This window comes from Amblyomma americanum, chromosome 2 (genome assembly GCF_052857255.1).
Source record: "Amblyomma americanum isolate KBUSLIRL-KWMA chromosome 2, ASM5285725v1, whole genome shotgun sequence".
Lineage (NCBI taxonomy): Eukaryota > Metazoa > Arthropoda > Arachnida > Ixodida > Ixodidae > Amblyomma > Amblyomma americanum.
In genome coordinates, this window is record NC_135498.1 from 161,339,981 (window position 1) to 161,354,301 (window position 14,321).

Consider the following 14,321-nt stretch of genomic DNA (forward strand, 5'->3'; position numbering starts at 1 on the left):
CGAACCTCCGCTTTCGCACCATGCGGAAATGTCATCGGGGCAGAATATGAGATCAAGGTTGGTGATTTTGGACAGCGGCCTGGATATAGCTGTCACACTTGGATTGAAGACGGCGAGACTTAGAATCAATTCTTGAGGTTTTCTATGGGTAATTTTGATTGGGAAGAAAAGAGACTGCGCGGCCGTGACACGGGCTATCCTATCTTTGAGGAAACTTCGCATGTAAATGTAAACGTTGTCGCCACATTCCGTGTCGTGAATGGATTGGAGTATGTGATCAAGTGTGCCGTTTTGAAATACCTTTTTTATGTCTCTTGCAAGAAGTGCTTATTTCTGTGCTGCCTTTGACTATAGAAGCGTGTTCTGCAGCATGTAAATTCAGTTTTGCGTGGACAGTGTTTTGCGGTACCCAATCAGCTGGTGCAGAAAATATTTCGTGTTTTCCAGATATTTTTCTAGTCTGCTCAACGCAAGCCGTTCCATTGTTTTGGCTACATATCAAGATAAGGATAGCGGTGTGAGGGTGGTCATCGTGGCTGCTTTTCGTGGGAGCCACTGTTTCAAAGCTCGTTTATGTGTGGGAGCAGCGTTTCTTTTGCGTCAGGCAGGCTGCCCACACGAGTATATGTGATAGCGTGAGGGCCCGGTGCCATCGTCCTATTGGTTTGCAATAATAAAATGTTTAGTTCTGTACTAGTGAAGTCGCCGTCGATATTGTCGTTTGCGCGGCCTCTGTAGTCAGTGTACAGTGACTTGTGTGTCATAGTTGCGTACAGGGTCCGCAATTCTTGAAAGGTTTTCTTTATGCCTTGCGGGCTGGCATGACCTAAAGACCTTTGAGACATAATTACTAGGTACTAACTAGTAATGATTAGTAAAGAAATATAGTTAACTAGTAGCCCAGGATGACACAAATGATTTCGTTTTCACAGGACGTAAGCCGTTGTAGGTGCCCTCTGCAATTTTTTTGTTTTTTCTTCTAGCAACAGGTTCGAGTTTCAAGACACTGACACGTTGACTGACAACGGAAGAACAACCTTTAATGCGTTGGGCATCCTTTCATACCCCGTGCATCTGGCCAATGTAGCGAGACGACACAGCCTAAGCTTGCTACATATCGATACATGTTCCCTTTCGCCAGGAAGATGAAGAAGTTAGATTAGAGTAGAGAGAAACACACACACAAACAAATGAAATTCTAGGGCAATTGTTGAAGCTCTTCAGAGTATGAAAGCCTGAATGAAATGCGCCTGATATGTGCAGACCTGAGCGAATTTCGCGAACCATCATCGAGATGTGCTGCATGTTGACCAGAGTAATTTTCGTCACCATGCGAATATTCTGACCTGACCTGGGCCATTGGCTCTTGTGAAACGCTACAGCTTGAGTTCTACACTGAAGCTGGCAGCCGTGCTGTGGCATTTTTCCGATCTTCACCGCTACGCCCATGCTCTGCTGAACTTGGGCCTAGAGCGGGAAGAATATGTCGGAGTTGGCTCCGGTCTTTATGCTCCACTTTGGCGTCTGTTCAGAAAAAGTTTTCCTTTGTCTTTCGGATGTGTTGCCTGGCACGTCATACGGTGTGGCCGTCTTTTGTACTAAGCCGAAAGGATCGCGGAACTTAATCTTTTGCCTTTGTTCTGCATCTCGAATGGTCCTGAATGCTTAGCACGTCCCCTCTAGAGAGGACAGGGGATAAAATGGCTGGCTTAGGTATATGTGCGTTCTTCTTAACTTACACTGCTTGCTGTACCTCTAAGTGATGAAAGCGTCCCTGTAGTCGTTATCACATTAGTAGGTCAGCTGGGCTTCAACTATCGTATTTTCCAAATGCCGTAGATAATGCTTTAGAAGGCAGATGCAGAACGGTATTCGATCATATTTGGTCTCCTTCAGAAGACGCTTGACAGTTTGAACTCCTTCTCCGGGAAGGCAATTGGCTCGGGGAAATAACAGGCTGGAGACGACGTGCTCAAAATAAAATATTTGGGAAAAGTATCGAAAGGCGCTCGAGCTGAACTGCGGACCCTCATCGGTATGCCCTTCTTGTAGAATATCATCCCTAGGAAAAACAGCATCGAGCTTCTTAATTACGCTTTCATTTGAGGTGCGCGCTAGACGTTCCACCTCATTGCCATAGGCATCGATTCCAAGTCTTTCTCATGGGGATAGCGCTGCAGGGCTTTCTATTTCTAGCTCTTCTGGTTGACGATACGCGAACGGCTGCACGGGCTGCACTTTGAAGTGATGTCGTTTATGTGCTTCTGAATTCTGGGCCAGAACATCATTAGCCGTGCCTTTGCTTTGATTTTATTTATACCAAGGTGTCCTACATGAAGGATTTCTATCATCTCCTTACGCTTTTTTTTTCTGGAGATTAAAACTTTGGAGCCTTTCATCAATATGCCATACACGTTGAATAACTGGGGTTGCAGACATGCGTGAGGGTCAGTTATTATACTCAGGTGCAAGCCTCTAACTACTTTCTTCAATTCTATATCGTTTTTGGTTTCTGTCTGACATCTCTGTTTCATTTTATCACTTGCGATGCTTGCCGGTATTTGCGTTGAATTTATCTGAACGTCTCGCCCTTCGTTATATAGGCAGGACACTGTCGGGAGCTGCTATCCGGGGTATAGTATTGGAAAGCAGCAGCTCTTTGCCAGGCGCGAACTGCAAGCTATATTCAAATCCCATCAGTCGCAAAAAAAAAATCGCTGCAAACGAGACGGAATTTCGACCATGTCCTTCTTTGCTATCGCCAACAACAGCTTCTAATAGGTTTCCACAATTATCTAAGTACCTACTATGAACATGAAAAACCTTTCACCTTCAAAGCTGATTCCAAGTGCGTGCTTTTTATCTGGGCACATCTTGTGGCGGCTTCTGTGAGAGTGGGCTAAACATAAGCCACCTGTTGCCACTCCTTACCTCGTCTTTGCAATAGTGCGGCTCTGGAAGCTCTGCTCAACGCATAAGAGTTAATCTTGATTGGCTTTCGCGGGTCGAAGACTGCAAGGATGGGTGTTGTCAGCAAGAGACTATTTCGCGTGAACGTTGCTCCACCTGTAGCACGTGGTCTGCCGGATTACACTCCGCAGAGCTTTCGTCGCTTCTGTCAAACAGGGGATGTACTTCGCGATGTAATTCACGGCGCCCAAGAATATTTGCACCTCATGTTTGGATGATGATTCGCCTATGGGGGTTTACCGCCCCAAAGCGACCCAGGCTATGAGGGTCGCCGTAGTGAAGGGCTCCGGAAATTTCGATCACCTGGGTTTCTTTAACGTGCACTTACATCGTACAGTACACGGGCCTTCAGAATTTCGTCTCTCGGAATTCGACCGCGGCGGCCGGGGTCGAACCCGCGTCTTTCGGGTCAGCAGCCGAGTACCATAACCACTGACCCACCGCGGCGGCACAGAATGATGCGGTTGGGAAGTTGGCAACACAATGAATGAGATTTTCATCCGGCTTTATTCCTTCCTTCCTGATTGCATCTGCAAAGAATTTCTTGAGCGCCAAATATACTTTGTTCAGTGTGAAACCAGCTTCGCGAATCGCCTTAAGCATCTCCCTTATACGACTGTCGTGCTCAGCACTTGTTGCGCCCCGTGTGAATACGTCCTTTAGGTACACTCTTGCGCCAGGAAGCCTATCCAATGCTTGACTGATTTCTCTTTGAAACATTTATGATGCGGAGGTTCGGCCAAGTGGTAATCTCAGGAACCTGTTCCGCCTGTAGGGTGTACTGAAGGCGCAGATCTGGAACGATTGCTCGTATAATGGTATCTGATAAAACCAACGATTCGCGTCACGTTCGCTGAAATAACTAACACCAGCTAACTCTGCTTCGATATGCTCTCTTCTAGGAAGCTAGTAGGTGTCGTGCTTGATGCTTTTATTGATGTACGGAAGATCCATGAAGATGCGAATGTCATCCCCCTTTTTTTCAACAATAAGAAGTGGGCTCACACAATCCGAGGGCTCCTCCATTTCTGCAATGATGCCCTCGGTTTCCAGGCGCTGCAGTTCCTCGCGCAGAGCAGCTTGTCTTGCATGTAGCATACTATAGCAGGCACAGCTGCAAGCCTCGCGGTTTCCTTCATCCATGTCTCAAACAATTCCGGAAATTCTGCGGTGATCTGATCCTTGAGATTTGACTAACTTGATTTCGCGTGAGTGTGAGATATGAGACAGAGACTCTTCCACACTGAGTGTCCAGACTGTGCCTGCTTGCCCTTTTTTCACAAGAAAAAAAGTTGCATCTTTTTGTCGCTAACTGAAATTAGTAAAAAAGGAATCTCAAAGTTCTCGTGATATTCCCCTCTTAGCTAGTCAGTACCATCTTGCTTGAGCATATGTTCGCAACTCGGCAGTTTCGCAAACAGAGAACGTGGCAGCAAATTTACTTGTGCTGTTGCTTCTGATTTTTTATGGCGCAAGGACATGAGCGCCATGGTGCAAGGTATTTACTTGAGCTGCAGTGTCAACCTTGAATGTAACTGTTCGTCTTCCCACTGTAGTGACGATTAACCAATCATGTCTCGTATCGCTTGCGACGCCGCTCATCTGCACTGTCAACAAACACATCTCGCTTTCTTCTTCCGTAAGATGGTCAACTTCAGTAAGATGGTCAACTCGGCTTACGTCTTTCGCTTTGCGACAAACGGGAAAATGATTCTGGTTTCCGAAATTTGTGCAAGTTTTTATCTACGCTGGACATCTCCTGGGTTCGTGACTTTAGTTGCAAAAAGTGCATCGACAAGCAGGGCGTTTTGGAACTCCCCGCTCGAACAGCGCCTCTACCGCACGTCTCTCGCGCCCCTCGAACGTGTTTCTCCTCATCGCACACTTCTCCTGCTTTTCCACCTTTTCCTGCTTTTCATTTTCTAAGACCTGCGTCTGACTCTTTTCAAGCTCGGCTGCTTTCAAAAAGTCTATTGCCTGTGAAAGGGTCAATTGTTTTTTCTCTCAGAAGTGGAGCTCTCAGCTTTTTACTTCGTGTCCAACACTCAAGCTGGTCTCGTATTAACGAGGACCTTAGGCTTCCAAAAGTGCAAGTCTTTCTTCTTCTCTGCAGATATCACAGAAATGGCTCGAAACTTTTGTCCTCTTGCTGCATTGGCGAACGAGAAACGCACGTTTTAAAGACCCTGTACACATTTCATACTGTGTAAATAGTTTGTGTATATCACCTCTCCCCTATCCCCTGTTCCTCTCCCCTCATGTTTTTCATTTCATCTCTCCATTCTGCCTGCTATCCTATATTTCTGCTGCCCGAGCTCAGGTGCTTAGGTGCTTCAGTATCGATGGCAGATGCCGGGGCTAGCAAAAATGTTATCCTTCCTCTTTAGTATTATTTTAATAAACCACTTCTACTACCACCTTTCAAAGACCCCGTTTCGCTGCGATTTGCAGTATTTCTCGAACTTCTGAGCGGTAACTGCTTAAACCTCCTGTTGCGCTGGTGTGAGACGAAAGGTGTTGAGCACGTCGATGACCTTTTGACCGGCTAAGTGCAGAAATACGCCAGCCTTCTACGCACTCGTGCGTTCCTTGCCTGTTGCTTTGAAATATATGTCGACGCGCTGCCTGAATTTCTTCGTATTTTCCGCTTCGCTGTCCAAGACGATAAGCGGTCTAGGACGTGGAAGAGTTTCAATCGCATGTTGTTCCAGGTTTGGTGCCACGGCTGAGTATTCACACGTTGCGGCGTGATTGGGTCGCAAGGCCTAGTTCAGACGAATCACTTCTGACACCATGCTTCGAGCTACAAGACGCTGACACTGTGACTGACACGGAATAGACACCCTTTATTGCGTCGCGCTTGTTTTTATACCCCATAGGTCGGGCCAATGCTGCCAGATGGCACAGCGTAACTGGCTTCACATCGATACAGTAAACTGCCCGTCTTTGAGGTCACTCTGAATCGCCATGACGTGTTGGGTGCATTGAAGTCTCCGATAACGTAAATGTATGTGTCTTCTCATCGTTTATAGCGCGTTTTAGGACGTGACGAAGCTCTTGTGAGGATTTTCGGTGATTACTTACGTTGTACAGGTCGTTGAAGTCGTCCGTATATAACTTTGATAAACTGTCTGGTGCTGTTTCGGTGCATTGTTTCATCTTAAGCTTTACGTAAGTCGAAATTAATGGTCGGTGCTGTTCGTTGCGGACCTTGGAATCTCGTGATATTCTTATTTTTTTAAGTCTTCTAGAGAAGTAACACAAGTATGAGATTTTTCGATTTTAGGAAGTAAGGAGTCATTATTGCTTTTTCTTTTACTGACACCGCGGCAGTTGGACTGCGAAACGCTAAAGCTCCCGCCACATACTTGTGCCGTGGTTTAGCTACCTATGCAGTCTTAAGCTGTGTGCTGGAGTGGACGATTTGGTCATCAGGAAGTTGCCTCTTTTTGGACAGCGAAATCGACGCCACTCTTCGCAGCTAAAATTTTCATCGGGGGGAAGGCGTTCAAGCGTTTAAGACAACTCTTTGTTTCAGCAGGGTCAGGCATATTTTGGGGCGTTTGCAAGTTGAGGCACATTTTTCGACCGTATCAGTGAGGCGGTCGAGCTTCTGCTGAATGCTTTCGGAGTTTGTTAAGAGGACCTCTGATGTGTTCATACGAGATTCTAACGCTGATGATGGCGTGAGGGAATTGGCCTGCTGTTGATATTCTGGTGCTGCTTAAATGGGAGGACCAGAATGTGCTGGTGAGGTCAAGTAATTGAAGGATGTGGTTAGTGTAATTTTAGGAGGAGTGCGTGGTTACCAGTCGCCTTGGGTATGCCGGTTTTTCCAGATTCGTGGCTGCGCGCAGAGCGCTTGCTCGAAGTCGGAATCTGCACGCTGTCAGAAGCATATGCCGACGCCGTTGTCTGTGAGACCGGTGTGTTACGCTGCATGTCTTTTTGCTTGTGGCTTTTACGCTTCTGCGTCTGCGCTGTTTGCAATGGCTGTCCGTGCGATGATAATGGGGGTACTGATGGGTGTATGCGTGTTCGAGTGCTCTACAATCAAGTTGACGCTGGTGCTTATCCTGCAGTTTGATGCGTCGTAAGTAGTGTTACGTTTCGCCTTCGTCGTGTGGGAAAACCGGCGCGGCTGCAATGACCTTCCCACGGGCTGCCCATGAGTCAGTAAAGGCGACGCGGGGTCGACTCCCTGCATAGCCACGGCAGCGGCGAGAATAAACCTCCAGTGAAAGCACCCAGCATAGCTCGGCAAGTGTACTTTCAGCTACATGAATATAGCTACCAAGGCCAGCTGTAATCGACCTTCCCGAGAGGACCCGGGAGTCAGCGGTGTTCAGTCATCATGTTTGACAGCGGCATCCTTCTTTAAAGGAGAAGTTGCCGGCGAACGGTTTCCCTGCCCCTCGTGGCCTTGCGCGTTGCCTGGGCCTTGCACTGATGAGGAACACGTGCTACCACCTGCAAACCGTGGGAACGCCACTCGCGAACCTTCCGGTGTCTGCGCGACGTAGATGGCATCCTCCTCTCAAGCTCAGCACGTGACGGGGGCGTGTTGCCTAGACAAAGTGTGTGATGAGTGCCACAGTTAACTTTTCAAGACGCGGCTTCCTCGGCAGTCCTGGCCTCCATCTAGGGATTTCAGGGAAGGAAAACCCTATAAACTCGGCACTGATTACGGCCGAGAAGCTTCCTCTAAACGAGACTATTTTACTTAGACACTCTCAGTTGCTGGGTACGTATACATGATGTCAATACTCGTATAATTTTTTCGTTGTCTTTCTCGTAACACCGTCTCCGAACTGCCCTCTCCGGCCCGACCATGCTACCTGAGTCCCAACAGTAAGCCCGTTGAGTCTCCTCATGGTCTTTGTCATTTGGCAGCTGGGGTCGCTGGTCCTTTTAGCTCTCCCGCAGTTTAGGCAGATGAGCACTATTGTTGTTCTTGTGAATTTTTGAGTTGTCTCTTGAAGTCATGATATCTGGTAACGGTTGACCTGGCGGGGCAGTTGTCGGCACGATAATTATGCATGGCTTACTGAAGATAGGAGGAAAGATGCGGCGTATACAGTGCTAAAGGGAGGGCACATACTATGCTATCATGTATTAGCGAACAGACGAGAACTAGGTGTGGTATCAATAAAAATACAGCTGATAAATAGCGAATAGCTGGAAATATGATGGCAGTTCACAGGAATGAGGACAGGATGGCAGTTACCGTTATTGCTTACTAATAAGAGCTACAAATTGAAGTTGGTACACGCAAACACGCCTTCATCCAGCCACTGTGACCAGGTAATCGAAAGCTTATATGAAGACGTGGAATCACCAATGAGAAAAGTACAGACATTATACTGATGGGCAACTTCAATGCTAAGATAGGCAAGAAGAGTAGGCTCAAGGAACAGCCGGGGGCAGATAATAGTAGTTTTCAGAGAGAAAAATTTACGGGTCATGTATACGTTGTTCCACAAACGAGAGAACCGGAAGTGGACGTGGAGAAGCACTTATATTGAGACTAATAACGAAATAGACTCACACTGTGCGCCCTCCCTGGCATCGTGCATGAAGTGAACGTCTTCGGAAAGGTGCTTTGCAGCGACCACAGGATGGTAAGGTTGGAATTACGCTAGAGAAGGCTGCGGAAGAAACTAGTGAGGCAGAAGCCTACTAACGCATTAGCGATGAGGGAGAAAACACAATTCAGGATCTCTCTGGAGAAAAGATATTTGGCTTTAGCTAAGGACAACACCACCTCAATGTTCAAGTAATGGACGATATTTCACAGAAATCATAAGCGACTGAGCAGTAGGAGTAGGTGGCAGGATGGTTAGACATGATCGCGGCAAGCTGTTTCACGTTACGAAAGATGTGATGAAGAAACGACACAAAAACAAAGCCTCTAACTCTTCGAACAGAATTGTCAAAGCTGTCAAAGCTAATTAATAACCGCAAGGTAACCGACATCAGGAACTATCGTACGGAGCGAATCGAGCATGCTCTAAAGAACGGAGGCATTCTATAAGAGGTTAAGAGGAAACTATGCAAAGGCAAAAATAGAGTGTATTAACTAAGAGACAAGAGGTAATGTCATTAAAAAAATGAATAAGATGGTTAACGTAACCGCAAGCCTCTGGAAAAACAATACAGTAGCAAATAAATTCAGGACGTTGATGAGGTAGTAGTGCATAGCAAGTACACGTCTCGCCTCTAACGAAACAGGAAGTAAAGAAAGCCTTAGGACCAATACAAAAGTAAAAGCAGCCGGTGAAGTTAACATCACAAAATATTGAAGGATGGTGGGAGGAGTATTAGCAAAACTAGCCACCCTTACTTTATATGGAATGTCATGTGACCTCGACGTTTCGGAATGTTCGAATAATGCTAACATCATCTTAATCCGTATGAAACCAGACGTCCAGGACATGATAAATTGCCGACCAAGCAGCTTAATGCCTGTTTCCTAGATAGTTAATGTAGCCAAACGGTTCTACAAATACTACGCAGCAACCAATATATTTAGGACGTTAATGAGGTAATAGTGCATAGCAATTGGACGTCTCGACACTATCCAAACAGGAAGTAATGAAAGCATTAGGACCAACGCAAAAGGAAAAGCAGCCGGGGATGATAAGATAACAGCAGAATTATTGAAGCACGGTGGGAAGGTTGTTAAAAAAAACTAGAAACCCTTACTTTATATTGAATGCCATATGACCTCGAGCGTACCGGAGCCTTCAAACGATGCTACCAACATCTGAAACCGGATGAAACCGGACGTCAAGGACTTCAAATTTGGCTGACCACCCAGCTTATGGCCTGTTTCCTGAAAGGTATTTACTAAGGTGTTAGCTATTAGAATTAGGGCAATTTTAGGCTTCAATGAACCAAACGACCAGGCAGGGATTTGTAAAGACCACTCGAAAATATATCATATTTACACTATCAGTACCTTGATACAGAGACCCGCACATAATAACCAACTCATATAATAGCTTTCATTGATTACGAGAAAGCATTTGACCCAGTCGAAACCTCGGCAGTCATGTAGTCATTACGGACTCAGGGCGTAGAAGAGTCTGATGTAAAAATACTGGAAGATACCTAAAACGGCTGCACAGCTATCATAGTTCTCCATAAAGACTGAAAAAAAAATTTCTAAAAAGGAATGGCGACCGGCAGGGCGACAGATCTCTCTAGTGGTATTCACTGCCTGTTTACAGGTGGTGTTAAAAACCTGTATTGTTAACAGTTGGGTATAAGTGTTAATGGAGAATACCTCGGATAACTAAGATTCGCTGGTGAGATTGGCTTGCTATGTAACTCAAGGGACGAATTGCAAAGCATGTTCAGTGACTCGGACAGGTAAAAAGAATGATGGGTCTAAAATTAATAGAGAGAAAATTAATGTTCAACAGTCTCACAAGGAAACTGCAGTTTACAAGCAGTACCGATGCGCTGGAAGTTGTAACGGAATACATCTGGTTAACGCAGGTAGTAACCGCTGATGCGAACCACGAGAGTGAAATAACTAAACGAATAGAAATGGCTTGGAGAACATTTGGCAAGTACTCTCAGGGTAAGGATCTACCAATATCGCTAAGAGAAAAGTCTACAAAAATTGTATCATACCGTTATTCATCTATGCGGATGAAACATGTAGGCTAATCAAAAAGGTACAGCTTAAACTGGGGATAAGACAGCGGGCTATGCAAAAGAAACTGATAGGTGTGACGTTAACAGCCAGGAAGTGAGCAGGGCGGGGCAGGGAACGAACGCGGGTTAATGACATTTTAGCCGAAATCAAGAATAAATGGGCTTGTTCAGGGCATGTGATGAGAAGGCAAGATAGCCGGGTAACGTACTGAATTCCGAGAAAAATCAAACGTAGCAGGGGGCGGCAGAAAGTTAGGTGGGAGGGTGAGATTAAAAAATTTCTGGGGATAACGTGGTCGCGGCTGGCAGAGGACCGGGTCAATTGGACAGATATGGAATAGGCCTTTGTTTTGCAGTGGGCGTAGTCATGTTGATGAGTAAACGAGGCACTGTTGTAGTTAAATTGGTGTTGAAAGAACACAGGATGCGAGATAATTGCACGTAGTCCTTTACTGCTCGCCGAAAATAACATTACCGCTTGTTGTAACCTCCAGGTTACAACGAGCGATCAGCGCTAGCTGGTTCGCGAAATAACACATTTTTGACGCCACGAATGTTGCCTAATGCCACTGAACAAATCCTACAGGCGCAGTAGCATATGGATGACTGTGCGTATTCTAGAGTCTTCTTCTAGAACATTTTTGTTTAGCGCCTCCGATTCCATTTCGGGTTGCCAAGCTATCCCTCGCTAGAGCGTGGAGAACAGTGTTTAGTGGCCGTGACCGAGCCGGCAGGTTTGTACATAATGTAGGCGCATAGGTATATGTATGCTGCGGGGTTGGAGCATGCAGAGGGGAGGGCGGCAGTGACAACACGAATGGGGGAAGCTGTTGCTGGATGCAACTAAAAAAACAAATGATTTAAAAGAACTTAAAGAGGGGCTATATGGGTTTCCGATTAAGACGGCATTTTTAGCGCTAAATAAACACGTACACGAAAGAAAAGGACAGTCGCGGGACTAGCGCCAGTTCCGTGTCCTTCCTTTTCTTTCGTGTATGTGTTGATTTAGCGCTAAAAATGCCGTCTGAACTCAAAACAAAGCGGCAGAGATGGACCTCAAAGAAGGTCCTCCATTTAATAGCGTCGACCAATTTCCGTGACATTGCTGTGAATCGGATTAAACTATGGTATTTCCGCATTTTTCTGCCCCCCTGGGATTTCACTGTAGCATGTCGAAGATTAATCGGTCAAGGAGGAGAGTATGTCGACGCTTTTGGCTGGAGGGGCTCGTTTCCGGGTAATTTGCCGCTTCGTTCTTGAATTGTATCGGACTATAGGCTAATGCAGATACGACATTGGAAACGAACACTTCTGAGTAATTTGAGTATTTTGGCAATGTATGGACACACATCATGGGTGTCAAGGCACTTACCTCTACACATTGTATTGCACATGCCGTAGTCATACCGCCTCATTTGTCAAGTTTGGGCGAGTACGTGATTTAGATTATAGGAGAGGTAATACAGCATTGATGTCCATTAGAAGTCAACAAAGGAAAGCAAACCGACCAGGTTGAAACAGTTTCCACGCATTCACGGGAATGCTAATGAACTGAGAATAGCGCCTGACGCCGAGCATACTTCGTACCGTTTTGTCAAGCCAGCAGCTTAAGTCGTATCATGAGAACTAAGAAATACTACGTACAGGCACCGCTATCTAAAAAGCGGCCTTTTTCGTTTTCACCGACTGCTTAAGCAATTCTAGTTCTCCAGAATGCCTTGAGTAGAAGTGTGCTTCTCGCACAACGTAAATGACAAAAACAGTTTGGTGACACGATATGATTCTACGATTTGTAGCGAGAGTCAACGCGCACAATATGGAGGTTTTAATGCCACTTACCGAAGCTTATCATCAAGGTCCGTCAAGTTGAACATTTTGACATATGTAATCGTCTTTTTCTTGCAGAAGTTCTGAGTGCAGAGAAAGATCGAAACAAAAACGCCATTTTTTTAGGTTTAATGGGGAATGCAGGAAACTACACTATACAAGAAATGATAGCCGTACCAGACCACCACAGATTGCGACGTGTAGATGAGTGGGACATTAGCCCGCTGTCGCACATAGCACACAAACTGTAGCCACTCTATGCGTGGTTGGTGCAACTGAGTCTGCTCGCAAAGCGTCCGCATTAGTTAGCTTCTTGTTCCCTGGCGGCACTATTCGCAACTCCGGGAAAACTTACACGTGTAGCAACACTACGCGGGGCAAATAATTATGAGAGTGCTGTGTGAGTCCGGGACGGCAATTCAACTTAGCGCCTTGATTTAATTTCTAGGCTGGGCTTTTTAATCGCGGCGCTTTGTCAGAGGCGAGCGGTATGTGGCAGCTAACCACCTCATCTAACTGGACTAAAGAACCTCATTAATGACCGCGCCAAAATCATAGCCTTTTGCGTAGAGACGCCATCCCTGGATAGAATGCAATGTCAGAGAGCCCGATAGGCGGGAGGCCGATCCTCACACCCTACCGACCTCTCTAAAAGTTGCAAGCCTTGTGGGCAGCTCTAAGTCACAACTGTAGGCTGCCTAAGTCGCTTCGCGATTTCCACTGAAACGACTCCGCAGAGATAAATGCTCACTTTACACTTTTGCGACCACTTTATTGGCGAAACGCAAAATATCTCTACAGCTGGTTGCGGGTGATTCATTGCGCAGAAACGGTGAAATGGCTACACCTGCTGCGAAGCTGCAGTTACGTAACCACTCTGAGGCCAATAATTTCGAAAGTACCATACAGAACCACTGCCTACCACTGAATGCGCAACTACTGCATACCAGCTGTCGTTCTTCCCAAGAACGATAGCTGATTGGAATGCGTTACCTCGCGAAGTGGTCACCTTATCTTCAGCCGAAACATTTTTATCTGCAATCAACCCCAGCCGGTCAAGTTAGGGTGTTTGGTTCGGTTCTGGAGCGTTTCCCTTGTCGCGCTTTATTTTTAATTTAAATGTAGAGTGTTTGCTACTCGTTCATTATTTGAGTTATTCGCAGAAATTTTGCTGCCTGCCTGAAGTCCTTTTTTCCCCTTTTTTCATTGTTGACAAAGCACTGTGCAATTGTATCCCCACTCCTGCCTTGGTCACCAAAAAGTGCCTGGCAGTATTGAATAATTAAATAAAATAAATAAATGTCTTCGGTAGGCGCCCAGCCGCGTCGGTAATCAATCAAACAGTAGTCCAAGTAACAGGAGGCCCTCATATGGCTTTTGGAAACGTCATTGCCATGCACGGTGCAGCACAATAAGGTAAAAAAGTGTTTACCCGATTTTAGGCAACGTATGAGGGAGACAGTTCGCGATAGCACTGGTTTACATGAGCCAGTCTGCCTTCGCCGACCGGTTTCCCATGTGGGTCCTAGGACGGGCAGTTGCATCTTCTGTGAGTACGGCGAGTGCGAGAAAGGTAGGCAGCGTTCGAACATCGAGCGTGGGCAGTTTGCAACTTCCTATTGTAGGTGTGAAACTACAGCGGATTCAAAAATACGTAAATGTGGAAAGTGTAGCTGAGGAGGCTGAGAAAAGCAGGCAAATATAAACCTGCCAATACGAACAACAGATTCACTATTTACGTCTGTCCCTTTAATTCGCTTCTCGCACACTGGTCCTCAGTTACGCTAACGGAGTTCCTTGCAGACCGCCTATTTGACGTATGGCCATGCTGAGCGATGCACTGTCAGCCACTTGAGCGC

General features: G+C 46.2%; 1 protein-coding gene across 1 annotated transcript in view; it reads right to left on the reverse strand.

Moving 5' to 3' along the window:
• The window catches only part of LOC144119220 (uncharacterized), a 102,939-nt gene that overhangs the window by 59,053 nt on the left and 29,565 nt on the right, over nucleotides 1-14,321 (reverse strand). Inside the window, exon 10 of the mRNA XM_077651895.1 lies at nucleotides 12,475-12,545. Within this exon, the coding sequence (XP_077508021.1) occupies nucleotides 12,475-12,545 (71 nt within the window). The remainder of the gene's footprint in view (nucleotides 1-12,474; nucleotides 12,546-14,321) is intronic.